Source organism: Crocodylus porosus, unplaced genomic scaffold (assembly GCF_001723895.1).
Source record: "Crocodylus porosus isolate Cpor-Errol unplaced genomic scaffold, CroPor_comp1, whole genome shotgun sequence".
Lineage (NCBI taxonomy): Eukaryota > Metazoa > Chordata > Crocodylia > Crocodylidae > Crocodylus > Crocodylus porosus.
Genome location: NW_017728950.1, coordinates 12,222,688 through 12,248,555, shown reverse-complemented (window position 1 = coordinate 12,248,555; position 25,868 = coordinate 12,222,688). Strand labels below are relative to the sequence as shown.

At 44.2% G+C, this 25,868-nt stretch overlaps 1 protein-coding gene across 1 annotated transcript in view; it reads left to right on the top strand.

Moving 5' to 3' along the window:
* Positions 1-299: 299 nt before the first annotated feature.
* LMNB1 (lamin B1) overlaps positions 300-25,868 on the top strand; it is a 40,063-nt gene continuing 14,494 nt past the window's right edge. Inside the window, exons 1-5 of the mRNA XM_019555239.1 lie at positions 300-927; positions 20,586-20,742; positions 21,553-21,678; positions 23,763-23,933; positions 25,110-25,235. Of these exons, the coding sequence (XP_019410784.1) occupies positions 572-927; positions 20,586-20,742; positions 21,553-21,678; positions 23,763-23,933; positions 25,110-25,235 (936 nt within the window). The 5' untranslated portion in view covers positions 300-571. The remainder of the gene's footprint in view (positions 928-20,585; positions 20,743-21,552; positions 21,679-23,762; positions 23,934-25,109; positions 25,236-25,868) is intronic.

Below are 25,868 nucleotides of genomic sequence, written 5' to 3'. Positions count from 1 at the left end.
CAGTTGCAGGCGGGCGGCGGGTTTTGAATTTAGTGACCATCTCCATAAAAGAGCAGAGTCTGGGCCGGCCCCATGCCTCATTGGCCGAGGAGCGGTCACGTGGGGGCAGGAGGGCGGGGGAGGGGAGCCCGGCGGCGCGCGCGCCGGCCATATTGGAGCGAGCGGAGCCCGCCTGCCCCGAGCGGTTCATTCTGCCTGGCGGCGCGGGGCCGCGGCACGCCCTCCCCTGCACCCCTTCGGCTTCTTATTGCATTTCGCTTTATTTTATTTTATCTTATCTTATTTCATTTTATTTTTTTTCCTTCCATCTCCCTGGCCGACTGCACCCGGTCGCCTTTGATTCCCGCCGCCCAGCGGGGACCGTGCAGCTCTTTTTCCCTCCTTTTCCACTTCATTTTATTCCCGCCCCCGCTTCCCAGCTCTCTCCCCGACCCTTGCTTCCCTCTTGCACCGGCTGCGCCTGCATCACCGCCCCCCCAGCCTCGCGCGCCTTTTTTTAACCGCCCCGCTTTTTAGCCTTTGATTCTCGTGCATCGGCTCTTGCCCCGCGCAGTCTGCGCGATCGCGGGCCATGGCGGCCTCCACGCCGGCCGGGCCGCGGAGCCGGGCGAGCAGCGCGGTGAGCACGCCGCTGAGCCCCACGCGCATCTCGCGGCTGCAGGAGAAAGAGGAGCTGCGGCAGCTGAACGACCGCCTGGCCGTCTACATCGACAAGGTGCGCAGCCTGGAGACGGAGAACAGCGCGCTGCAGCTGCAGGTGACGGAGCGCGAGGAGGTGCGCGGCCGCGAGCTCACTGGCCTCAAGGTGCTGTACGAGGCCGAGCTGGCCGACGCCCGCCGGGCGCTGGACGACACCGCTCACGAGCGCGCCAAGCTGCAGATCGAGCTGGGCAAGATCCGCGCCGAGTACGAGCAGCTGCTGTGCAGGTGAGTGCCCCGCGCCGCCGGGGTAGTGCCCCAATCCCGCTCTCCCCCTTCCCTTGCGGGGGGGAGGGGCCGTGCAGCCTCCCCTCTTCAACCCCGTTCCTCCTTCATGGTGATAGTGCGGTGTTGCAGAGATTGCACGGGGGGGTTGCAGCTGGGGGAATGCAAGGTAGCATCCCCTGTGCATGGTGGTGGTGGGGGGGATGCATAGGGGATGGTCCCTGCTATCTTGCAAGATGGGGGGGGGGTCTTCCCATGCAGTCCCTGCCCCACCACTTCTGGGGTGGGGAAGGTGCCAGCTCTGTGACCCCATCTTCCTCAACCTTCCCTGTGAGGGACTGATGTCTTTTAATGTGTGTGTGAGGGGGTCTGAGCTGGGGCGGGGTGGGGCAGTGGTTCACCCTGTGTTTCTTTTTTGTTTTGTTTGTCTCCCACCACCCTGGGCCTCTTCACCCCCCCAGCGAGACTTGGAGCCCTGTGGCTGCCCCTCCAGGGCACAGACCAATGCTGTTCTGTCCCCCCACCCCTTGCTTTTCTCCTTCCCTCCTTTTTTAGGCCAAGGCAAGCTGCTGCTTCCCTTTTCCCTCCCTTCCTCTTCCTCCCATTCATTCTCTCTCCAAGGGGGGCCATGTGTCAGCCCATGTGGGTGTGGATGAATTGTGGGGCTGCCCTGCCCTGGGCCTGAGTGGGATCCCGCCCTCCCTCTGCCTTGGCATGGCTGTGAGCCCTGCCTGGGTCCCAGCAGCTTCCATTGTGTCTGCACAGGAAGCACCCCCACCCCAAGCTCCTTGATGCACAGAGATCTGGAGTGCCTCAGCCTGGCCCCCAGCTGATGTGGAGAAGCAAAGGTTGGTGGAGAGACGGAGCTCCCTCCCTCCAAGAGCCAGCTTTGTCGTGGGAGCATCCTCCTCATGTGCCTAGCTGTGTCCCTTTAGCCCAGGGGTGGGCAAAATGCGGCCCGCGGGCCAGCTGTGGCCCGCCAAGCCATTCTGTCTGGTCTGTGGGGCCCCTAAACAATTTAGAAAATTAATATTAATCTGCCCTGGGCTGTCTGTCATGCGGCCCTCGATGGCTTGCTGAAACGTAGTAAACGGCCCGCTGCCCAAAATAATTGCCCACCTTTCTTTAGTCCTTCCTCAAACCCCTGTTAACCTGAGACCTGGGAGGAAGAAAAGTACTTAGGGTTTTGTTTGTTTCATAGAATCATAAATGAGGGTGGAAAGGGACCTCAAGAGATCATGTAGTCCAGCCCCCTGCTCCAAGCAGGACTATCCCCAACTAGACCATCCTGATGAAGGCTTTGTCTTCCAACCCTCCTAGGATCTATTACTGTTCATCATCACTGTCGCGCTGAGTTCAGTCACGCCCAAGAGCCACACACAAACAGGCCCCTTGTGCTGGGCACCCTATCACCACAGGACAGCATGCTGCCCCTGCCACAGCCAGCTCCTAATCTGAGCAGGCCAAAAGGCCAGAAATTGCTGTGGGTGGGTGGTCCCAGCTGGGTATTATCCCCCCCACCCCCATTTGCTCTGCACAGCAAGCCTTGTTTGTTTGTCTTGCTCTTTTGGCTGTAAAACTTAAAAAATAACTGAAGCTTGAATAACAAAACCTGTAAACCTGGTTCTAGGGTGTGCATTGGTTTTTGTGTTTTGTTTTTTAAGCGGTTTTATTGAGTAAATACCCGTCAAATGGGACTGAAGTCCATGTGTCTCTAGGTTCTCGGTCTGGAGGTTCAAGGTCATCCTTTGTTTTGTGGTGATGGACTGTTGCTTTCCTTTTTTGGAGCAGCTGGTGGGTTTTATGCATTGACATTTTAAAGTAACTTTTGCAATAGGGAAGGCTTTGGAAAGGAAATGGAAAGTCACATCCAGATTAGAAGTGTTGGATGGTTGTAGTTGTGCCGGTTCAGGAAATACATGAGACAGGGATTTTTGTGGGCAGTTATCCTTCTTGGACCAGCTGAATGGTTGGGATGGAATTAGACAAGCTTGTGGGTACCCCAGTACCCTTACTCAGATCTCAGATATCACTTTAAAAAATCCTTGCCTTGTATAGATTAGAAGAGGTTTAATATGGGAGATATTGAAGTATATTCCATGATTAAATGTCCTATGACTTTTTTAAAAAAAAAAAAAAAAAAAGAGGAGGACAAGTCAAGCCATGTTATCTTGCAAGAGACTTGATTTGTGGGACTGCTTTCTCTGGACATCTTAAAATCTGTTCAACAAAGCTTTCAGTTATGTTGTCACAAGATTCAAATTGGGTACAGGCGTTTTGTTAGTCTTTATTTGAATTTTAACCATGTTTGGTGCTGAGTTTTCTTTGGCTTGTCCTAAAATTAGGTTAGTAGGAGGTTTTGGGTTTAACCCTCCCCCCCCAAAAAACCCCAAAATTATTTGCCATGGGGGGGAGAGTTTCAGATGAAAGCATTAGTGCATCCCTTCAGTTGTGTCTGCAAACAGCTCAAATGATACCTTTTCTGTTCATAGGTTAGTCGAACAGTAGCAGTGTGTAATTAACAGGGTAGCCAGTGTAATTGTTGGTACAGAGCCCTGTGCATAAGTTACAGAAATGTTAAACTGGCGAGATTTTTAACTGTCTGGAAAGCAGGCACTAAAATTCATGTGGGTGAGGAGGACTCAAAAAAATCAGAGGTAGGGTGGCGTCATTTCCCTGAAGCTGATAAGTAGGAGGAGCAGAGATAAGTCAGAACTTTCCTTCTCTTTTTCTAGAAATTTGGTTTGTGGAAGATCCAGACTCTTTTTAGGATTGTCACGCAAACAAAAACCCCCTAGCTCCTTTATTTTCTTGGGCCATCTGAACATACCCAAGTATAGCTCTGTACCAAGTGGGTATGGTTAGAAAGAGACCCTTAAACTCTCTCTAGCATAGTCTTCTGTAGTATGCCTAGTAAAGCTCTTTTTTGTTTTTTTTTTTTTTTTTTGGTTTTTTTGAGATTTGCCTATTCCCTCATGTTTGGGAGGAGCACCCCATTAGCATCTGGAAGGTTACATCATTGTTGTCTTTCAAATCCTTTTTGTAGGCTGTGATGCCTACACAAGAAACTGACAATAGTTGAGCTGAGACCATGGCCTGTCAGGCTGGCTAATGTCTCATTGTTACCTTGTACTTCACCATCTGTCTGTATCTATCTGTTCTGTTATTTTATAAAGAGTTGCAAGCTCTTTGGGGTAGGGGCTGTCTCTTTGTGCAAGACATAGACCACACTATTCTGTTTGTATCATGATTATGCCTTTTTGATGGTATAAGCCACGGGCAGGTAATTATTTTGGGTAGAGGGCCGCTTATTGAGTTTTGGCAAGCCATCGAGGGCCGCATGACAGGCAGCCCAGGGCAGATTAATATTAATTTTCTAAATTGTTTAGGGGCCTCACAGGCTGGATAGAATGGCCTGGTGGGCCGCATCTGGCCGCTGGCCGCATTTTGCCCACCCCTGGTATAAATAGATGTTGCCAAATCAAGTGCATCAGCAGTACTGGGATGTGTCCTGACAACTGTTCTTTCACTTTCCCAGAAGTTGTCTTCTGTGTAAGAGGTATAGTCCTTTCCCCAAGGAAGGATGAAAACCTGAGAGCCCTGCATTCAAAAGGAGCAAGCTTAGGCTTTATTGGGCAAAGCAGGTACAGGGGGCCTGATTCTGTGAGGTAATGCTGGAGTGCACCCCTACAAACAGAGGAACTTGCGTTTCCTTGTGTGGAAAGATGGCCCTGGAAATTCCCCAGGTTTTGCACTGCACCAAGTCCCACATCTCACTGTGCCTCTGTTATGTCCTGTGTGGGGGATGCCCTGGGGATTACCTGCTTGGGGTGATGAGGGAATATAGGCAACTCCAGGTTGTCTACTCTCCTGCCATAAAGCACACATGTTGGCTGCAAAAAATGTTTTACCATGGGACAAAGGCAATATTTTCTTTCCCTACCAGTAGGTCCTTTTGTTGAATAATGTAACAGTAGAGTTCCTCAATAGAAAATGTATTTGTTTTTTATGACTGCAGTCTTGCTAATTAATTGGTGCATAATTCTAGGTGATTGTTAAGTATTTTCAAACATAGCTATTTAGGTTTCTTTGTACTTTTACTTTCAACATCTTAGAAAAATTTAAGAGGGTTTCAAAGCAGTGCAGAAGAGGAGTGTTTTCTGGTGGTCCATAGGGTTTGTTGATGAGGTGATCTGCTGCTTTTATTTATTTTTTTTAATGTATCCCAAGTTGCATTTGAAATACAGCGGTATGTAATTGTTTTTAGTGGTCTACATAATTGCGAATGGCAGGTCTGGTAGTCTGAGAGAAAAGCATGTGCTTTGCAGTGAAAAATTTGCCAACTTGTGACTTTCTATCTTTTCCATTGCATTGTTCTCATCTGCAGACTACATTATGCTATATAGCAGTGATTCTTGAGTAGGGTGTCACTGTACCCTGAGATTCCTTGAGAGCCTTTAATGGGTGATGTAGGATGCCACCCAGTGGTAGCACTGTCCCATATGCAAACATGATTCACAAGATAAATACAGAATTCTAATTGAAGTCCATAGTTGTGGTCTTTGTGAGTTCTTTGCAGCCGAAAAACAACTTGATTCTTTTTCTATAGTCAAAAAAGGTAAAAACTAAGAGCCTGCATTTTTTTGAGGCATGTCATGAATTTTAAAAGGTTGAAAACCACTGCTGCAGAGAGATCAGACTTAGCTTTGTGCTAGTTAGCTTGGATACCAGAAGCTGTCTAGCTGCAATCTGTGCAGGCTAATTTACCCTACTTCTTGGCAGGTAAATTAGCTTGGGCTGAGTTTCATACTGCCCTGGATTAAATTGTTACTTCAGTGCAAATTGTACCTTTTATAGTGGTCTACTGAGCACTCTTCTTATTGCAAGGTGCTGGCTTTTTTTCTTTTCCTTGAGCTCTTTTACCATTTCTCTCTGTCTCTTTAGTCCACTAGCTTGGGTAATTACTTGTAGCATTAAAAAAAAAAGACTATTGCCATATTTTGGTTTTGTGGCTGGTGCTTCCAGGGGGCACCCCCTACACATTGCCAGTGGCTTGCAATATAGGATTCCCAATCAGAGTGGAGTGGCTTTGAGCAAATAGGCACAATTGTGGACTGAATCTCTTAATAAAATTAAAAAAATTATCATTTACAGTTTTTAACAGTAATGCTTTGAAATCTCAGCCAGGATTGTGGTTGCACAGAGTGATGTGCTGTGCTGTGCTGCAAGATCTTTCAGGAAGTGACTAAATGCAAACCAAGAACTAGAGGGGAAATTTATGATGAAAATATGAAGATGAGGGCTTAATGTCGCTGGACAGTTTTAGTCAGGAGTAGACCTCAAATGGTTTTTACTACCAGTCTAGCATCCTGTGCTTGTAATCATGCTGACTCTTCTGGTTACTGAATTTATGCTCTGTTTATTTGAAATGGCTGTTTCAAATGAGCAGCAAAATCAAAAATAATGAGAGTAAATGTTGAGGTGCAACTGAGGTAGTTCATGAAACTCACTGTCACCTGTTCTTCTGAGTGAGGTTCTAGCAAAATGAATAAGGAAAGGTCATGCTTGTTCTTCCTGTGCCAGTCTCTGTTTTCAGACTCTTGAGATGAAGTCTACTGATGAATGCTCATTTTGGAAATTACCTTATGTGCTAGGCTAAAAATAATTAGTTGAGATTCTTCTAATTTCTTCATTGCATGATTTAACTATGCTCTCTAGGAAATGTGAACTGCTGTTCTGTAAACATGAGGTTTCCTAAGTGAACTAACATTTGTTTTATGACAGGCTAAGATTTCTCTGTGGCAGTTGTCCAATGGCTAGGCACATCTGTTCTTTCCCCAGAGAAGATGTGGTAAAATCTGACGTCGAAACAAATGATGTATATAAATTGAGGTTTTAATTGTCATTGGCTGACATCAAGCATATTAGAATGCTACTGTGATGTTGGTAACTTCTGGAAGGAACAAGTCTAGTCTCTTGCTTTGTTTCCACCACTATCTCTTTTTCCTCCTTCCCGGCCACCTCAAGCTTCTTATGCAATACCATTACTATTCATTCCATCCAGGAAGAGCACACACCAACTGCAGATGCTTCCTCAATCTAACAAAATGTATTTATACCCAAAAGCTTGCAAAGAAGAATGTTTTCAACTACTTCAGTTGGTTTAATAAAACATATCAGATTTACCCAAAGAACCTTGTCTGCCTGTGCCCTTGGACCAACACAGCTACAACCCGTACTCTTATACAATATCAGTAACTCTTCTGCTTAATCTGTGAAACTATAGTCTTTCTTCCAAATTCTTAATTTAAAACAAAGGATTTGTGAGGTAGGACTGGTCTGTTTATTGGGCAGCAGCTTGAATGACTGGGCAAGTGTTAAGTATAGTACAGCTGGTGTACAGAGCAACTGCTCAGAAGAACTGCTGTATTAAAGCAAGCAAAGTTGAAACAGCTGCTCCAGGGTTTCCTGTGGTGCACATGTGGTACATTTCTCTGCTTTGGAGAGACTGTTTTGAGGAAACCGTCTTTAATTATTTTTTAAAAAATATTTTTTCTTCTCAATTGCAACATTATCTTGGGGAATGAATTCAGGGTGGATAGTTGGGAAAATGCTAAGACTTTATCCAAGCTCTGACCTAGGTTTGCAGTATGTCCTTAAGCAAAGCATGTTTGCACTTTGAATAGTTATCATCTATGAGACTTCTCAAATTGTAGGGATTCTGAGGATTAACATTTTTCAGGGTGCTTTAAACAAATAAAATACAAGAATGTTTATGGTTTTGAATGAATTGGAAATAACGCACCTTGTAGGTGAAACGGACTCTTCCCATTGGATGTTAGAATGCAGTGTGGTTTTTATCCCAGCATGGCTTTTAAACTTCAGTTTAAATTACTTGAAGGAAGCACTGGGCTCGCAGAACAGGTTTTGATTATTAAACTTAACGGTTGCTGTGGTTATATGGTTGGACATGCTATTAAATGTATTCTGAGAGAGTCCTCTTATTTTACTAGTACGATGATGCAAGTCTGAACTCATTTCGGTATCTAGGACCTCTGGCCTTTTCAGTAGTTCTAAAGCTTGTGTATACAACCTTGAGGTTCCTGAGAATCCTGTAATTTTGTTGCTTAGATTTCCCTGTGGTCCATGAGGCTTTGAATAGTAGTACAGGCAACCTCCACTTAGCACTCCTAATGCTCCGTTTATCTGGAACCAATTTAGTGCAAGTGCGTTAAGCTAAACCCACTTCCCCATAGGAATTAATGGAAACAAATAACTGGTTACCGCCGCTTCTCACCACTGGTGCTGCCACTTCTCCTCTCCCACTGGTTGCTCTGGCACCATGTGCCAGCCTGGGCCCCGTGCTTCTGCTGTCCTGCGCTGGGCCCGTACCAGCATGGGCCCCATGCTCAGGCTGGCCCACCCACTCGCTGCCACTTGTCTCCCCGCCTGCCACTGCCATTTCCCCACCTGCCACCACTGCTTCTCCTTGCCCACTTGCTCAGTGTTATAATGAAACTCTCTGAGTGCTAAGTGGAATCAGGTATGTATTTAAAATCAGTGCTATAGTGAAATAGCACTAAGCGAGTGGGGATTGCCTGTATTGAAATAGTTCCGAATCTTTTAGGTTTGCCAAACAGCTGTAAAGTGAATAGCAGCAGAGGTGCTACAGTGGTCAACAACCTACAGCCCCAGGAGCTGTGGCTTTGGGGGCGGAGCTCTCCCTGTGTCACAGCCAAGAGAAGTAAACGCCTAGATAGCAAGCGTCCTTTCTCCTGAGGTGCAAAGTCTTGTCTAGCAGCCTTCCCATTATGTGTGTGAGCATACATCTAACAAAGATGGTGTTAGTTTATACTAAAAGGCTGAACCAACTACATGCTTAGGAACTATTCTAATCCAAGACAAACTAACAGTAAGCCACATCCAGTATGCTAAGAAACTGCAAATCTGAAGATTCCATAGTGTCTGTTACCGCAGCAGTACATGCATGGGAAGAAACCGAACCAGAGGGTGCTGTGCTTCTCTTTCAGAGAAACGGTACAGGTTTTTCTGAAACTTTAGCAAGATGGCATCGGGCATAGGGACCTGTAGTCTCTCCAGCATGCATCTTCCAAGGAAGAGATGATGAGTTGGAGTTAGAGCTCAGATGAATGTCAGAGTCGCATCCTGGAAACTCTTTTGATCGCTTGGAGCAGGATCAGAGATCAATTCAAAGGACTGTGAAAGAAGAAACTTACATCTGGGACCTCTGGTCCAACCAGCTCCTCTAACAGCAGCAGTTCATATGGCATGAATTTGTACACAGCTGGATTCTTTAACTGTATCTCTGCAGGAAAAAGTGTGTGCTGGCTTGGTCTTTCTCCACTAGATAAGTCTTCTCAGCTTTTTATCTCCAAAAAGTCCTTTGTGTTTGCCTTGGAAAGTGTTGATCTATCATTCTTTGGTTGTGAGAACTGATTACATCTCTGATGGCTATGTATTGGTGTTACAGTTTAAAAAAGAGTTTAGCCAGTTGTGACCACCAGTATCCTTCAGTCTTCACAGTTTTTCAAGACATGAATTTACATCTATTTTAGACTAACAAAATCATCTCTACCCTTTTGAGAGATGTTACTGGATTGTGGTGATGGACTAGACAAGCAAATACTGTGGTGACCTACTTGGCTATGTTGGGCAGTGCTTTCTTGTCACAGGGACCATTTTCAGTCTCACCTTGGGAGATTGGCATCTCTCACTAACAGTCTACAACCCACTCTGAACTGGATCTGAGGCACCAGGATCCAACTGTTCTCCTTGCCTATAGAGAAGCAGCCTGTATAGATAAGGAGAATGAACAACTGGATCTTAGGACTGGACATGCATGCTGAGGAAGAGAAGAAACCCCTGACAGAAGTGGAATATCAGTAATTTAAACTAATTTAATTTAAATTAAGAACGGGAGACTGAGACTTCATCTGATGAGAATGTGGATATTGCAACAGTTTTTTCTTAGGAAGGTTGTTTGCAATTTATTGATCTTGTAGATGGGACAATTCCCTTAGTGACTGCCAAGGAAAATTATCACCCGGTTCTTGAATTTTTTTTCTTTATTCTGCTTCTCATAAGGAAGTATTTTTATCAGTATTTGATAAAATAGTCTTTGGCAACTAACAGTCAATATGGGATAACTATGAAGAATACCATTTTTTTTATAAGTAACCTTCTCTCTATTTCATTGTAATAGCAGTCAGTAAATAAGAGTAGGCTCCTTTTTTTTATTCCATCTTCTGTCAGGGTAGGAAATTGGTTCTCTGTGAAGAAAAATGTGTTCTTCAGCTTTTCCTGGGAAATACCAATGGGTGCTGGAAAGACAGAAGCTCCACTTACAGGGGAAAAATTTCATTATTTGATCTTCTGGAAGTGTTTTCACAAAATAAAAAAGTGGATGCTTTGATAAAGGATCAGATCGTTGTGAAACACATTCTTAAAGCTTCCTGAGGGCAAGTGTATTTGCTATAGGTCTCCACAGGCAAAAGCCAGGGTGTGGCATCTTAGAGTTGAAGGGATGCATTTATTTAACACTAAAGTTAGCTGAAGACTTTAGAAAGATGAAACACAGTGTCTAGTATGATCTCTGCATGTCCTACATTTGTATGTGGTGACATCCGAACATCTCTGACGAGACTTAAACCACATGAAAGAAAGCTCATTATATCAATTCCAAAGAGCAGAGAAGGAGAATTAAAATATCCAGTCACAATCTGGATACTTCCAAATATTGGAACGATTTCTTTCAGCCATCCTTTAAATTGTCTTACTATGCTGAAATGTGCTGGTGTTGGTAGCAGCAGCAAGTATCTTTCTCGCTGCCTTGGCAGAAGTGGAGTTCTCTCAAGCTTCCTTTATACCCTGGCCATACCTTTTGTCAAATGTCAGGTCAGATTTGTTGTAATAGTTAGGCCGTAAAGATCAATCATGGGTTTATTCCGCTTTCTTCCTTTTGGGAGACCAGCTGTCTCATTCTTGATATACAGCAGCCAGTTACGTCAGCCAAGTGTAAGCTTACCTTTCAAATAATTTTATTAGTTCAAAACCTTTTTTCCATTCTCCCCTACCCCACTTTTTTGTATTTCCCTAGTTCCACACTGTAGTGTGGTAAGAGGAGAAATTTGCTGATAGGAGCAGCAGAAGCCCTGAGACTACCCTTTAGAAATATCTGAAGTTATCCCAGGTATTTCCTGGTACCAGGGGGGAAAAAAGATGGTATAAATTTGATATAACTAGCTCTTACGTCAGGAAACTTGGTTCTTTATTTTGACTTGGGCATCTCTTACCTTATCTCTTCAAGTTGGCTTGAAGCCCTCATTTTAAAGGCTGCACACTTCCATATTATCTATAGGAAAATCTCACCATGGTCTTCATGTTTTCTTTCTTGGTCTGCTGTGTGCTTTTTTTGTTTTCCACTGATACAAAAGATACAGTGTGGTTCTAACTGCTCCCATATGGTTAAGACAGTGGTATGCAGAAAAGATTGAACGCTTGAAGGAAATTTACAAATTCCTGGCCATGTGCAGGGTCTGTTATCTTAACAGACTGGGATAATATATTGCCTGGCTCTTTTGCCAAGGCTAAAGGATTTTAAGGGACGGGGGGACGGGAATAGCTTGTATTTGAAGTTCAATAATTTCTTATTCTAGAAAGTAGTCTACTTGTAAATGTTATGATTTTAAATGGGATAGATTTTCATGTTTGTTATCTGACAAAGGCAGAGATGCTGTACAAACACCTCTTCTGTGTATTAGGTAGCTTATTCTCTAGCTGTACCTAGAAAGATGAAATGGTCTCCTAAAGTGCATTTGGTGTGAATAATGACATATTTTGTGCATGCTGATAGAATTCATGTTCACCTGTGATATCACTTAAAAATAAGGCGTAGTTAACACAACCACTTAAATGGGAGAATATTAAGGGACCTCAATTGGGTCTGCAGGTAATGAACTCCCCACTTGAACCTATTGAGGAATGTACTTCATTTAACTTGTCTGTTGCTTAAGAAGCACTTGTAATAACAAATATATTAGCTAAACAGGGGCATCAGACATATGGCCAGACTTGGTCTGCCCAGCTAACTGCCACAGCTGTTGGAGTCCCTGCATTCCTGCTGTTTCACTGTCTCTGTGGAACCCAAGGAATTAATGCTGCTCACTCCTTCCTTCCATCTACCTTCTGGTGAAATTTGGGGTTTATAGTTGCCCACACTAACAAAATCAGCAGCCTGGAAAGGGGCAGAGGGACAAGCAGCAATGGTGTTAACCTTTTCTAGGTTCCAGAGCTGTGCCAAAACTGGCTTCCAGCAGCAACAGGGATTTAGTGCAGTTTCTTGCAGGTTGTCCAGCCTGTGAGAAGCCTGCCTCATGGTTAAGATCTGGCTTATGGGGCCCAACAGATTTGGTACTCCTGGGATAGATAGATAAGGGGTTTGCATGCCCTTATGGCAGACCTGCTGCTCATGTCTCTGCAGACTCCTTCCAAAACAGTTTCTCAGTTTCATAACAGTAGGGTAACTTGCTGGTGTTATGGCCAAGCTTATAAAGGGGATTGTGGACTGCAGGTTTGGCGTGATAAAAGAACTCTACCTAGCTATTTGAACAAGGTGAGAGATTTTGAAACTTTCAGCTATCAGACTAGAAAAAGAAAGCTTTGCTTTTTTAGTTCCTTTGTGTAGAAGGGGTCTGCAGTAGGACAACTTCTTTATTCAGTTCTTTGTTTAGTGAAGAGTCAATACCTTCACCTCTTCACTGGGCTTAGTGAAGCATCTTTTGAGCCTGTTTATGGGGAAACAAAATAGGTTCACCCCTAATCTTTTTGAGGTGTAAGCATTGGGCCCCAAGTTCTCAACTGAAATCCTATTCACAGGAAAAGTATTTGTTGTAAAGAGTAGTGTACTAATACATACTGTGATAAGACTAATCCTGCAAGTGGCAGTGCTTTCACACCTGCTGTTGTGTAATCAGTAAATTAGATGCAAATATGCTTCTGTACTAAAAACAGCTTTGTTGTCTTTTCTGCTTTAGAAAACAACATTGTGAAAAGTGACACCACATTTATACTTAAGCAATCAGTAACCAGAGTTTTGCTTTATCCTTAAGATCTTATTACATAAGTGCAGTGGAAGAGCAGCTCATCAAATGGGCTAAAACAATTTATCGCTGTACTTGAAGTAGAGGTGTACAGATGCTTTGGTTCACATTGTATCGGCATTGATGAAAGGAAAACTGACATTATCAGCAGTCGGCTTTTTTGGCCGACATGGCTGATAATGTTGCTGCACATGCACATGGCATTTATCGCAGTCTCAGGATGCACACGTCCAGGAGTGCAGCCCAGCAGCTTGGAGAGCAGTATCCGGCTGGTAAGTCTGGGGAGAAGGGGTGTGGGGGGTGCAGATCGAGGCCCCTGTGCTGAGGGAGAGAGTGGGGCTGGGGCAGGTGTTGCACAGCCAGGATGAGGCATGGGATGGAGATGTGCAGGGGACAGAGGGGTGCAGCTCTTGGCTGCTGTACACAGCCCCAGGGAAGGCATGGGGGGGGGGGGCATGTGTCCTCCAGATCTGTGCATGGGGTGGAGGCAGATGCAGGCTGACAGCTGCAGGCTCAGGGTATCCTGCCTTATCTGGAGGGTGCGGGGGTGGTGGCTCCCACTTCTGCATGCACCCCAGGAAGGCGGGGGGGGCATGTGTCCCCAGATCTGTGCACAGGGTGAGGGTGGGCTGTTCCCTTGGAGGTAGGGGTGGTGCTGAACTCTGGTGGGTGGGGGCTGGACTGGGGCTGCACTCAGGGTGGGTGACAGCAGCACTGGGAGGGGGGCTACAGTTGCACTGTAGGCCCCCCCCATAGCTCCTCTCCCAGTACTACTGCTCCCCACTCCGAGTGCAGCCCCAGCCCCGTGCAGGCAGCCTGCCCTCACCTTGTGCACAGATCCTCCCTTGGGGGAGCATGCAGTGCCCAGGAGTCCCTGTACCCTCCCACCCCACTTCTTCTGGACTAGCCACTTGTTGCTCAGACCTACATCTCACCCCAGCTGTGCAGCCTCTTTCCTTGCCTCACTGCAGGGGCCTCTTTCTGCGGGGCACCCCCCCCCCCCGACTTACTAGCTGAACGCTGCTTTCCAAGCTGCTGGGCTGCATATCGGCATTTGGATCGGTATCAGTCGATATGGCTTGTTAATAATCGGGCATTGATATCAGCTCAAAAAATCTTTATCAGTGCACCCCTAACTTGAAGTATTGAATGGCCAGGTAGGTGTATAGTAGAAAATGAAGCGAAGTTGGATACCAGTGGCTGTGGCAGTGCAGAGCTCAGTGTAGGCCAGTTTACCCTACTACCTTGTGGTGCTTTCTGCTGGTGCAGATAACCCATCTCTGGTACTTGAGCTACCTCTGATATCTCTGCACTACATAACCCAGTACATTTGGCTACTGCACTGGGGAAAGTAGATTGATGGAACATGCGGTTATGTTCACATAATCTCTCTCTAAGTATGCTGCTGGAACAGATCTGTTGATGATGACAGTGCTATATGTTTAGACAATATTTAGTGTGTCTGGATATTCTTTAACAACCCTGAAGTCACCTGCCTATGAGGTAAACAAGATGACATTTAAATATGTGGCTATTGGTGCTCTCTCTACTTGTTGCTTCTGCTATATCCGTGCTAGTCAGAAGTGAAGGGGAGCAGGTTACTTTAGAGCAGAAATGTCAGTCCGTGGGCTGGATGGGTGGCTTGGGGTTGGTGTACAGGCCAAATTGGAACTGTGGACCAGCCTCATATCACATGTGGGATCCAGGGTTTGTCCTGGAGTGGGCATGGCACGCAGCATTGTCCTGCTCTGCGGCTATGCTGCACAGGCAACACTGGGGACCAGACCCACACCCTGATGCCCCTGATTGCACCTTGCACCATGCTGTCCCCCCCCCGCTTTACCCCCACTGGACCCATTTCTCTTGTCCTAGTACTGGACATCAAAGAGGCCTACCTGCAATTTAGCAGCATCACAGAATGGGAAGCAGCAGCACATGGTGCTGGGTAGAGGATATGGGGTTTACAATGCCCTGCAAGTAAGAGGTCCCTCTGCTGTGCTTTGTTTTTCAATCAGTCTCTAGCTGTCTAGCTTCTTTCTGAGAGGGAGCTTCACAAAGCAGCTGGGGCTTGATTTGTTTTTATGGATGGCTTGCATTGACTTACAGATTTTACTGACAGGTGTTTTTTAGCCTGACTTTAACATTTATGTCCATAAATTTTACGGACAGCTGGCAAACTTGACAAATACGGTAGCGCACATTGGTTTTTTTGTTTGTTTTTTGTTTAGATGAGGAAGTTATGCCTTGGTAAATGCTGAATAAATTGGAGAGAGTTTATTTGGCTTTAAAGATACCGTATTTTTCGGACCATAAGACGCACCTGACCATAAGACGCACCCAGTTTTTATGGCAGGAGAGACTGTGTGCCGGTGGCCGGCCATTTTTATTGCCGGCTCCCGGCCACCGGCACGGGCGCCGGCTTCCGGTGTAAACAAGTGGCGGATGTCCCGCTCGGGCTCCGCGGGCAAGCTCTGCCCCGTCTCCCCGGGACACACACCTTCGGACTATAAGACGCACCCTCGTTTTCCCCCCACTTTTGGGGGGGGAAAAGTGCGTCTTATGGTCCGAAAAATACGGTATTTCTCTTTGCTTGAATTGTAATAATCAAGTAGACGGGTGCTACTTAAAGTAATTATTTGTTTTTTATTTATGGAGGATTCAAGCATTTGAGAGCTAGATTACCTTAAGCGGCATGGTTTGGGGTGACTGGCAAACACATTTACTTGGATATGAACTTTCATTTTTATGAAGGAAAAGTTAAGATAGTGTTGCTGACAAACTAAAGTTTTATGCTAAATGAATGAGATGTGTATAACCAAACATGCTATATAGCATTATCTAGTTATGGCTAATAGTTTTATTTAAGTTGGTATGATTCAAACAATTCTACTGAGCTTTCTGAAATTGCTTTTCAAAGTATTTTAGAGCTTGGCTCTGGCACTATTGGTGTACAAGGATTTCAACTGAAATAAGTTACAAAACTGTTACTTTAGGAGAGAAACTAGGAAGTCTGTACTTCCATATGGTTTTTTAACTGGGGATTAGTTATACAGTTAGAAACATCTAGCTGGTCCTGTACTATATTCTTTTTCGCTTCTTCCATAATTCTAGATAGGTTAATTTTTAGGAAAATATAGCTAAATCTTGAGCAAACCTTTTAAAATATATATTACATCTGCAGTGAGTAAGGTGTATACCACGATTGGGGGAAATCCATGGCAGCTACTTGAACAGTATGGTGTCTTATGACAATATGGTTCTGAGGTTGAATCTATATGATGCTCTTTTTTTCCCCTCCCCTCATGCTGTTCATCATGGGATTTCTAATTTAAATCAGCTGCCAGTTTCTTCCCTGTTTTTTGGATTCTGAAATAAGTGTCTGCATGTGGGCTTGCACTAAAATTACTGATAATATTTATTTCGGTCTCAGTGTGTAGAGTTTCAGTTCAGAGTAAATGCGAAGAGATGATCATTTGAAATGCTCAGGTAGTATACACATTTTTTTTCTCATTCTGTTGAAAATTTCCTAGAGGAAATAATGGCAGGCAAGTCAGGGTTTGGGGTTTTTTGGTGGGGGAAGAAGGGAAGGGGAGACCTGTGAAATATCTAAAAGTGTGCCGTGCTTTTACAGTTTCGTATCTAGGTTTTAAAGCTTCAGTGATTCACTCTGAATATTTGCACCAGTTTGGATTAAAGTTTAATTGTTAATCTGTGACTATTTATTGCCGTGTTGGTTTTTAATCCTGCCATCTTGTGGCTGTAGTACCACACTGTAGGCAAACTTTGAGTTTGCTGTCATTTTAGTCACTTGCTGACAAAGCTGGGCTACAATTAGATGTGCTCTTCTGTTAATCTGAGAGCACACTTATCGTTTCCTCCAGCTAGACTATTTGTGTGATTATAGTGAATAAGCCTTGACCCCTGTTCTTACTGCCAAGATTAATATTCTTAATGAGAGAGGCAACAGATGCCCTTTTTATGGGATATGAAAGATGGCTTTTCTCTCTGCTTGTTTGCTTAAATATCAAATGTCAAGTGTGTTTGCTTTTTTTGTTTTCTTTTTGGAGTAGCCTTCTGGGTTTTTAAGAGTTCTAGCACCTTTTAAAGGACTCTTCAATATAGAAAACCTACTTAAGACAAGAAAAGTGAAGTTAACTTTAAAATTGTGCCTTGGAATCCTTTTTCTTTATTTTGAAGGGCCAAATGATTTAAGGTAATGTCATTATTTTAAAATTCAGATTTTGTCCTCTCTAAAAGATCAGAGTGGGCAAAGCAGAAAAAATAGGTAAATGGAAACTCCCCGGGTATTTTCAGTGTATCTTTAATATAATAACTTGGCCAGTTCTAAATTTTACAGCATGGTTTGTGCATGGTGCTGCCCTGGAGCTGCTGCTTAGTTCTTAAAAAGGCTTTGGATATGGCTGATTGGGGGGAGGGAGATGTTTGACAGCTGTATCTTAAAACTTGCTAATCTCGCTTATAATTTATTAAGTCAGTTGCAAATGATGTCTAAACCTAAGCCTTAAAGGGTATAGTAGTATTGATTTAATTGTTCTGTTGTTGTTTCTGTTATGTACCCTTTTCCTTTATCTAGTAGAGAAAAGCTTGCACAAGAGTGTTGGGTAATAGCTATGCTTCAACCAGGACTGGAAAAAATTGTCTTCATGGCCATTTTAGAAACAATAACTGGTTGTCTTTCTAATTTTAAGAAAATTGGTATCTGTAATTCCTCAGCTACAGTTTCTTCAGGTGGTAGTAACAATACAGACAGTAGCTTAGGCAAGATTGTTGGGTATCTTTACTCTTGTTCTAAACATGTTTAGATGCCATGTTTGTTAAACTTCCCTGTCCAGGCTATAGCTTCCATTTATGGGGACCTCATGAGTATTAGTCAAAAAACAATTTCCATCAATATGTTGGGTCTCCCTTTTGGATTCAGTACAGTGGGTCAAGGGAGTTATTTTACTTCCTGTTGCCACAATGAAGTGTCTACAGCAGGGGTGGGCAATTATTTTGGCTGGAGCGCTGCTTAACAAGTTTTGGTGAGCTGTTGAGGACTGCAAGAGTAGCCCCACCCGTTGACAAGTGCCCTGATCCCTATCTTGGGACCAGAAGTCCCACCCCCTAGCCTCTGATCTTAGCCATCAGAAGTCCATCCCTTTGCCCCCAGAACCACTCCTTTTGGGAAGGGGGTTTGCTGTCTTGGAACCAGAAAAAAAACCCAAATGTATATACTAAAAATCAAACATTGACAATGTTTAAATTTTTATTAAAAAAAAATTTTTGTCCTGATTTGTGTGCGTTTGTATGGTGTGTGTATACATACAGGTGATTGCATAATAGCTTAAAATGAAGCCTTATTTTTTAATATCGTGGAGGGGTGTGTGGGTATGGGGTATGTGGGGGTGTGCTTGGGGTGGGGGGGTGCATGTGTGTGGTGGGGTATGTGAGTGTAATAGTGTGCAGGGCTCTACCCAGAGGCACATGGGGGTGGTTATGGGTGCACTGATACGTCAGTTCAATATTGGACTGGTAATGACATAAATACAACTTAATATATCAGAAATTAGCCATATCAGGCCAATAATTTGGCCAATAAATAAATGGTCTGTGCATGTACGCAACCGCAGTGCAGCATAGGCGGTATGGAACACAGCTCGGCAGCGTAGAGAGGGGTCTCCAGCTGGTGAGTTTGGTGTGGTGGGAGGGAAGGGCTGTGCGGTGGACAGATCAAGATTCCCAGAGCTGGGTGGGCTGGTCCAGTATTGTGGCTCATCAAAGTTGGGGGAGGAGAGGCTCCTGCCATGGCCAGGAGCCTTTGGTCCGGTGGCTTGTCCAGTGCTTGCCTGCTCATTTGGTGGCTCCTACTGCTGCTTCTGCTGCTTGTTTGGGGGGGGATGTGCCCCTGGATGTGCATGGGGCTGCACCAAGCTCTTCTTGGCGGGGCACAGCTGGAAGTGGGCCATGGGGGAGGAGTGAGCTGCAGCCATGAATTTTGCACAGTGCAGCCCCGCCCTGCTGGGAAGAGTTTGGTGCAGCTCCGGTCCCAGCCCGCTTCACATATATCCGGGGGCACATGCCACCCCCCACATGCCCTCCTGGACCAGTGGCTCCAAGTCAAGCAGCATGCAGCCGTGGGAGCTGCGCCCCCCGCTCCTCTGGATAAGCTGCCACTCCATCCAGTGCCCACCCCACACCTCCATCCCCATGGGGGGCCTTGATCTGTTTCCCCATGCCCCTTCCCTTCCTCTCCTACCCCACCAGGCTTACCAGTTCGAGTCAACTCTCCATGCTGTTGGGGTGGTATTGGCAATGGGCTTGGTATTGGCCAATATGCCTCCTTAAAAATTGGTTATTGGTATCAGCTGCAAAAATCTCTATTGGTGCTCCCCTAGTTGTGGGGTTTGAGGGGAGGGCTTGTTGTTATGGTGGGGTGTGCATGGAAGCCCTTACCCTGCAACAGCCCTTTCTCCCTGCTGAGCAACAGCTTTTGTCCTGTGCTGCAGCTGCTGAGTCTGGGTGGGCAAGCCGAGAGCAGGCACAGGGTTGGGGCTGTACAGCGCAGGTCCCCACCTGTACCGCAGGGCTGGAGCCTGTGGTGCTGGCAGCCAGGAGGAGCTGCTGTCACCTGGGCTGCCTGGAAAGCTGGCTGTGTGCCCAGAGGACGGCAGGACATGCCATGGTAGAACAGTGCTTGGACCAGGCAGGACTGAGGGACCAGTCATGGGCCAGATCCGGCTTGTAGGCCATACTTTGCGCCCCCCCCGCAGAGTGGTGGTGAATAGAAAAAAGCTACTGAATAAAAAATATTGCAAGGTTGTTTGCATCTAAGATGGTAGCCTTTGCTTATTAGGATGAAGAAAGATTCAGGAATGGCTTTCCAACTCATTTTGAAGTGAGGCTTCTGTACTAGTGTGTACAGTAGGAGGCTATTGTAGTGCCTTGTCACTAGATGGCAGAGAAAGTAGGTCATTGCTTGGCTTTTTTGCCTTGAGCCAGCAGCTATCTTTGGTATAAGCTGTAGGCAAATAACGTGCACTGCTGTAACTGGTTTCACACCTGATTCCTCCTGTATAATTTTGCATCAGGTTTGAGTAGGTAACATAACAAGTCTACTCCTTGATATTACAACAACGGATTACAGCACTATGAATGTTGTATGTCTGGGCCCTAAGATGCACATTTATACTCCTGAAGTACTCATTTCTTAAACTTGGGCATTTCCATATGAAAAACAAAACTAATACAAAAAAAAGGGGGAAGAGGGTGGTGGCATTATAGTTTTATCAAAATTGGATTTCTGCAACCTAAGGATAGCTTTACAATATGAATATACTGGATTGCTGTATTAATATGTAGCAGAACTGATTGGTTTATTTGGATTAAATCCAAAAATAAAAGCAGTATAATTTAGATTAAGATGAAGTGTGGTTAAAAATACAGTATAATATTTTAAGATTAAAAAAAAAAGTTTAATCTGATTTTAGGAGTTTTGAGCATTTCTAAACTGTTGTGTCTCATGCAGTCTTTTGTTTGTTCTAGCTATGCAAAAAAAGAATCTGATTTTAATGGGGCCCAAATCAAACTTCGAGACTTTGAAGCAGCCATAAATTCCAAAGATGCTGCGCTAGCCACGGCACTTGGAGATAAGAAAAGTCTGGAAGTACAAGTTGAGGATTTGACAGATCAGATTGCACAGGTAAGATGGTAGAAATTGTTCCCAATCCATCATTGACTTCTGGTGAATAGGTTCATTACCCAGTTATCCACTCATTAAGAACTGGGGATGTATAAACATAAAATACTTAGAGAAGGGGTGTCAAACTTATTTGGCCGGTGTAAGGCGCCGTTCATCTCCAGTGGTGGGGTGAGCAGCAGCAGTGCTAACCCCCCAGAGCTTCCTGAGTCTCTGTGGTCTTGGGCAGTTGCTTGCCCCATTGCTACTAAAAAGACAGCAATGTTGCACTGTGCAAGTCCCTATTGGTCATTCATATCGAGGATTTTATTGGGGAGCCATGGGAATGAACACTGCCATTGCTTGCCCCATTGCTGAAATCAGGGCCAAATGTTTGACACCTCTTTCACTTGGAATGCTCCAAATGTGGTTTAAACTGGTAGCATACAGATGTATGTGTCCGTTACCTGTGTAAAACTGGTTGAAGGTTTACAAAAGTGTACCTGGAATAGTTGGTACTATTTTCTTTTATCTTTTAGCGTTCTGTGTTAGATGTGCAAGCTGAGCATCCAACAACACACTCGATCTGTCAGCAGATCTAAAGGAAACTGATTGTTCACAATAAGTCTTTATTTGTTTACAGTACCTTTGAATTAATTGAAGCACTATATGAACAAAACATGGCAGATGGTGAAGTAAAATGGACTTTATTTAATCCCTAAATTCAGTTTTAGTGTACCGTTTATTCACAAGTACTAATGACAGGCCTAGTGACTGATTGCTGTATGTTCTGCCTCAAACTCAATACCATCTTATTTCTTTTATTCCTTTAAGTTGGAAGCCTCATTGGCTGCTGCCAAGAAACAGCTGGTAGACGAAACTTTACTTAAAGTGGATCTTGAAAATCGTTGTCAGAGTTTGCTTGAGGACTTGGATTTCCGTAAAAATATATATGAAGAGGTAATTATCTTTTAGGATTAAATGCAACAGTTCTAGGGGAAACAAAATTAAACACTGGGATTATTTTAACTGTCTTATTGTGAATCATGAAAGGTTTCAATATGCTGGTGGTAGAAGCATAAGGAAGCTACTGAATTGTGATAGGACTTTCATTGATTTCTCCTTTAAACCCCTCCCCCAAAAGTTACCTTGGCAGATGTGAAGTGAGTGTGCTTTCCTATATTTACAATCATAAATAAATAGAGATAAAACTTAATTATATTAAAGTACTTAGGAAAATAACTTCTGCAGGGCTGTTGTTAAAAGGTCCCTATCAACCTGCAATTTCTTAGTTTTGTAACTTTTTTTGAAAAGGTACATTTTCAAATGGTATAACTTGTAATTTGAGTGCTCTTCTTTACAAATAATGGAATTGTCAGGGTTTTGCTTCTTTCTTTCTGTCCGGTGTTGTTTTCAGCTTTCTGCTGTTCATTGTTGGTTGTTTCATGCCCTAAGGCTAATGAAGAATGAGCAGATTAAATTTCCAATGTCAGTCTGATATCGGATAAGTATAGATATAAAGCAAATTAGCTGTATCGGATATTGGCCCAATGGGGCTGATAATTTGGCCAATAAATGCCTGTGGGGAGCAGAGCCGGCAGCTAGGACAGCTGTGGTAAGTCAGAAGGGGTGTGCGGGGCAGATCAGTGCCTTCCACTGTGAGGGAAGGAGAGGAGGGGGCAGGCACTGCTCAACTGGGGCAGGGGCTGGTTGTGCAAGACCAAGCGGGGCTGGCTTCTGTTACTACTTGCACCCCAGATCTGCGGGGCGGTGGGCTGCAGCTGCTGTCTTGATCTGGCATTGTGCAGGGCTCTTCTCAGTGCGGGCGGGGCTTGGAGCGGGTGCCAGCAGTATTGGAATGGGCCTGCAGCTACCCCAGGTTTTGCTGCAGCTCTACTCTGCTCCCAGTGCTGCAGCTGCCTGACACAGTCCCAGCTCTTCCTGGCATGTGGGTGGAGGCGGGGCTGTGCTGGGCAGCTGTGGTGCTTGGAGCAGAACTGCAGCAAAATTCAGGGTGGTTGCAGCCCCCTCTGAGCCTTCTTCCTGCTGAGAAGAGCCCTGTGCAGCAGCAGCTCAAGCCTACAGCTGCAGCCTGTACCGTCCCCCCCTGGGTCCTCCTCCCAGGGGGAGCATGCAGGAGCAGCCACGCGCCCCCCCCCTTCCCAATGGCTTTATCCCGTGTGCCCCTGACCCAGCTGGGTAGTGCAGCACCTGCCCCTGCTGCCTCACCACCACTTACAAATTTACAAGTGTTGATCTGCCCCTCTGACATCCCTTCCCTTCCCATCCCTTCCACCACATCAGACTTACCAGCTGGAGGCAGCTATACTGGATCGGTATTGTCAAGATATGCCTCCTTAAATATCAGCTATTGGTATCGGCCCCCAAAATCTCTATCGGTCCACTTCCTGAAACGCATCTTTTTGTTTGTTTGTTTTCTTCCGATTCTTTTATAATGCTGTCTGACACACAGACGTGTTCTCTCCTCTTAGTAGCTACTTAACATAGTGCAATGTAAAGCAAAGACATCAAGCTGGCTAGCTTGCAGCCAGTGGGGCCTATTCAGCTGCCTCTCACTCCAGTATGGTGGGGGCTGTGCAGCCCCTAGCTGCACTGGAGTTGGGATAGCCCCAGTTTAAAATATCGTGCTTGTACGAACCTGGAACATACTTTGTGAAACTTCTGTTGGTTCACTGGAGTGTAGTTTATCAAGGTTGACCATGAAAATTTTTACAAAATACTCCCAACACTTTACTAAGGCATAACTACGGTGTGGACACTGGGGAAGCTTCCTCAGTCACCAACTTTGGGAATGGCGGAGGATGACAGGTGTTGCTGCAACCTCACATTTGCACCAGCATTGTGACCGCAATAGGAAGTCACTGCTGCCTGTGTGTCTAGCAGCTGGTCTGGGCGTCCTGTCATGTTGGTACATCTCTGCTTATCCATTACCTTTAACTAAAATATCTAAAGCTCATGTTGACAAGAAATATCATATCACTGTACTCATGTTTATTGAAGGTTACCTTATTTCTCTGTGTTAGGAGATCAATGAGACCAGAAGAAAACATGAGACTCGCCTTGTTGAGGTGGATTCTGGGCGCCAAATTGAGTATGAACACAAACTGGCCCAAGCGCTTCATGAAATCAGAGAACAACACGATGCACAAGTGAAATTGTATAAAGAGGAGCTTGAACAGACTTACCATGCCAAAGTGAGACTACATTTCTTCTTGCAGCCTTTTGAAACGCTTTATTTTATCATAACAGCAACTGTTTTTAAAACAACTATTTGTTTAAAGGTTATACTGAATTTTAAAATGTATGATTTTTTTTTTCTTTCTAATTTTTCTCTGTCCATTAAGATTCAGTATTTCTATAGGTGTATGTGCTCATATACTTTTTCCCCCGTAACTTTTCTGTAATTCCATTGTCAGTTTTTAAAAAGGTTCCCCTCAAGCATCTTATAGCTGGTAACACTCCTTTCCCTGTCTCCATTAATGCTACCAATGAATTTTGTAGTAGGTAAAACTTGTGTTCTTTAATAAAGATAAATTGTTCGGTCTAATTGTAACGAGCCATTACTAGTGGTCACGTTAGAATTAATCTCCCTTGAAAAACTTTTAACTAAAATTTGAGATGGCTTCTTCCCCTGAGAACTAGCCCAAAAACTAGAGATTTCCTGTGTTTTACTAGCTTAAACAAAAAGGCTTCATGAACATTTCTGCATACTTCCATTTGTGCCCTTGTGTTTAATCTACCTTGGATCACATTTTGAAGTGATAAAGGCTTTAAATTGTTGAATTTTCCACTTAATACTAAATTAAGTATAGTATTTCTGTTGGGTGTTGACCTTTTAGTTTTTAGTAAATTTTTAGGTACCAGTTACACAATTGTAATAGAAATAGAAATGGAGTATATAGAACTTGATTAAAGTAGTGATTAAGACTTTCAATGTTGCATCCCAGCCATGACTGAAAATTAAAGTTTAAACGGGGCTTGTCTAATGAATTCATGATCTTTGCTGTATATATGCATCTACATAAAACAGCACCCCCGTAGGAGGCCATACATAAAAAAAATCTTAAGCTGAATACTGAAAGGCCCAAGATGAAGGCATTTTACAGCTCATACTTGAGATGTATTGCTGTGGTATTAGAAGGCCTGCTTGTACAGCTGTTTACACCCAGCACATCTACTTAAAGGACTCTTTGGCAGCTCTGTGATGGAGCGCTAGAACTGACACCAGAAAAGTTTTCCTGTATTACAGCTGCTGACAGGAACTTTGTGGTTTATGAGCGGTACTATTATACAATTTCTCAAGTGTCATCTTCCCCAGTTGTTAACAATAAGTGATTTTGAGACTGATATACAACTTGTTTTACTGTTAGCTTGAGAATGCCAGGCTCTCCTCTGAGATGAGCAGCTCTACAGCCAACTCTGTAAGAGAAGAACTGACAGAAAGCCGGATGCGGATTGAAAGCCTCTCTTCCCAGCTTTCCAACCTACAGAAAGAGGTAATAACTTACTTGTGTTTTTGTCCTTACCATTTTTATTAAAATAATGACTAATTTATGTAAAGGACTTATTTTTTAAAATGTATGTTAAATTAATTTTATGGCTTGAATTTTTCTTATTATTTCTCATGTACCTTTCTGAATATCTTAAGTATCTTAAGATGTATGTTGATTTGGAATGGGCGTTATTACTGCTTTCTGGAAAATGCTTTACCTTCTACAAGTTAAAACTAAGAGGGGAGTGAAAATACTCCTTCCATTTGGTTTATTTTGTAAATTTGACAATTGCTTTGTGTATGGTCAGTTTACACTTTATTCCTTCTGTCATGAGGGTACAATAGCTCCATAGCTTGGGTATCTTGAGGGTATGCTGAAGTTGTCAGGTCTCCTAAAGAATAGGCAGGAGAAATACTTTTAAAAAAATATTAAGGGAGGCTTGGTGGGGGGGGAAAAAATTCAGGTCTCTCTTGCAAATTTTTTAAAAGTTGATGGTTTGTTTGTTTTTTAAAGAAGCTCTACTTTCCTTTTTTTCATTCTCTAATCAATAAATTTTATCAAAATATATTCAACCAGTTCTGATCCCTTTCCATTTCCAGTTCTTTTGGTAGTCAAGTGCCTAATGACAAGTGAACG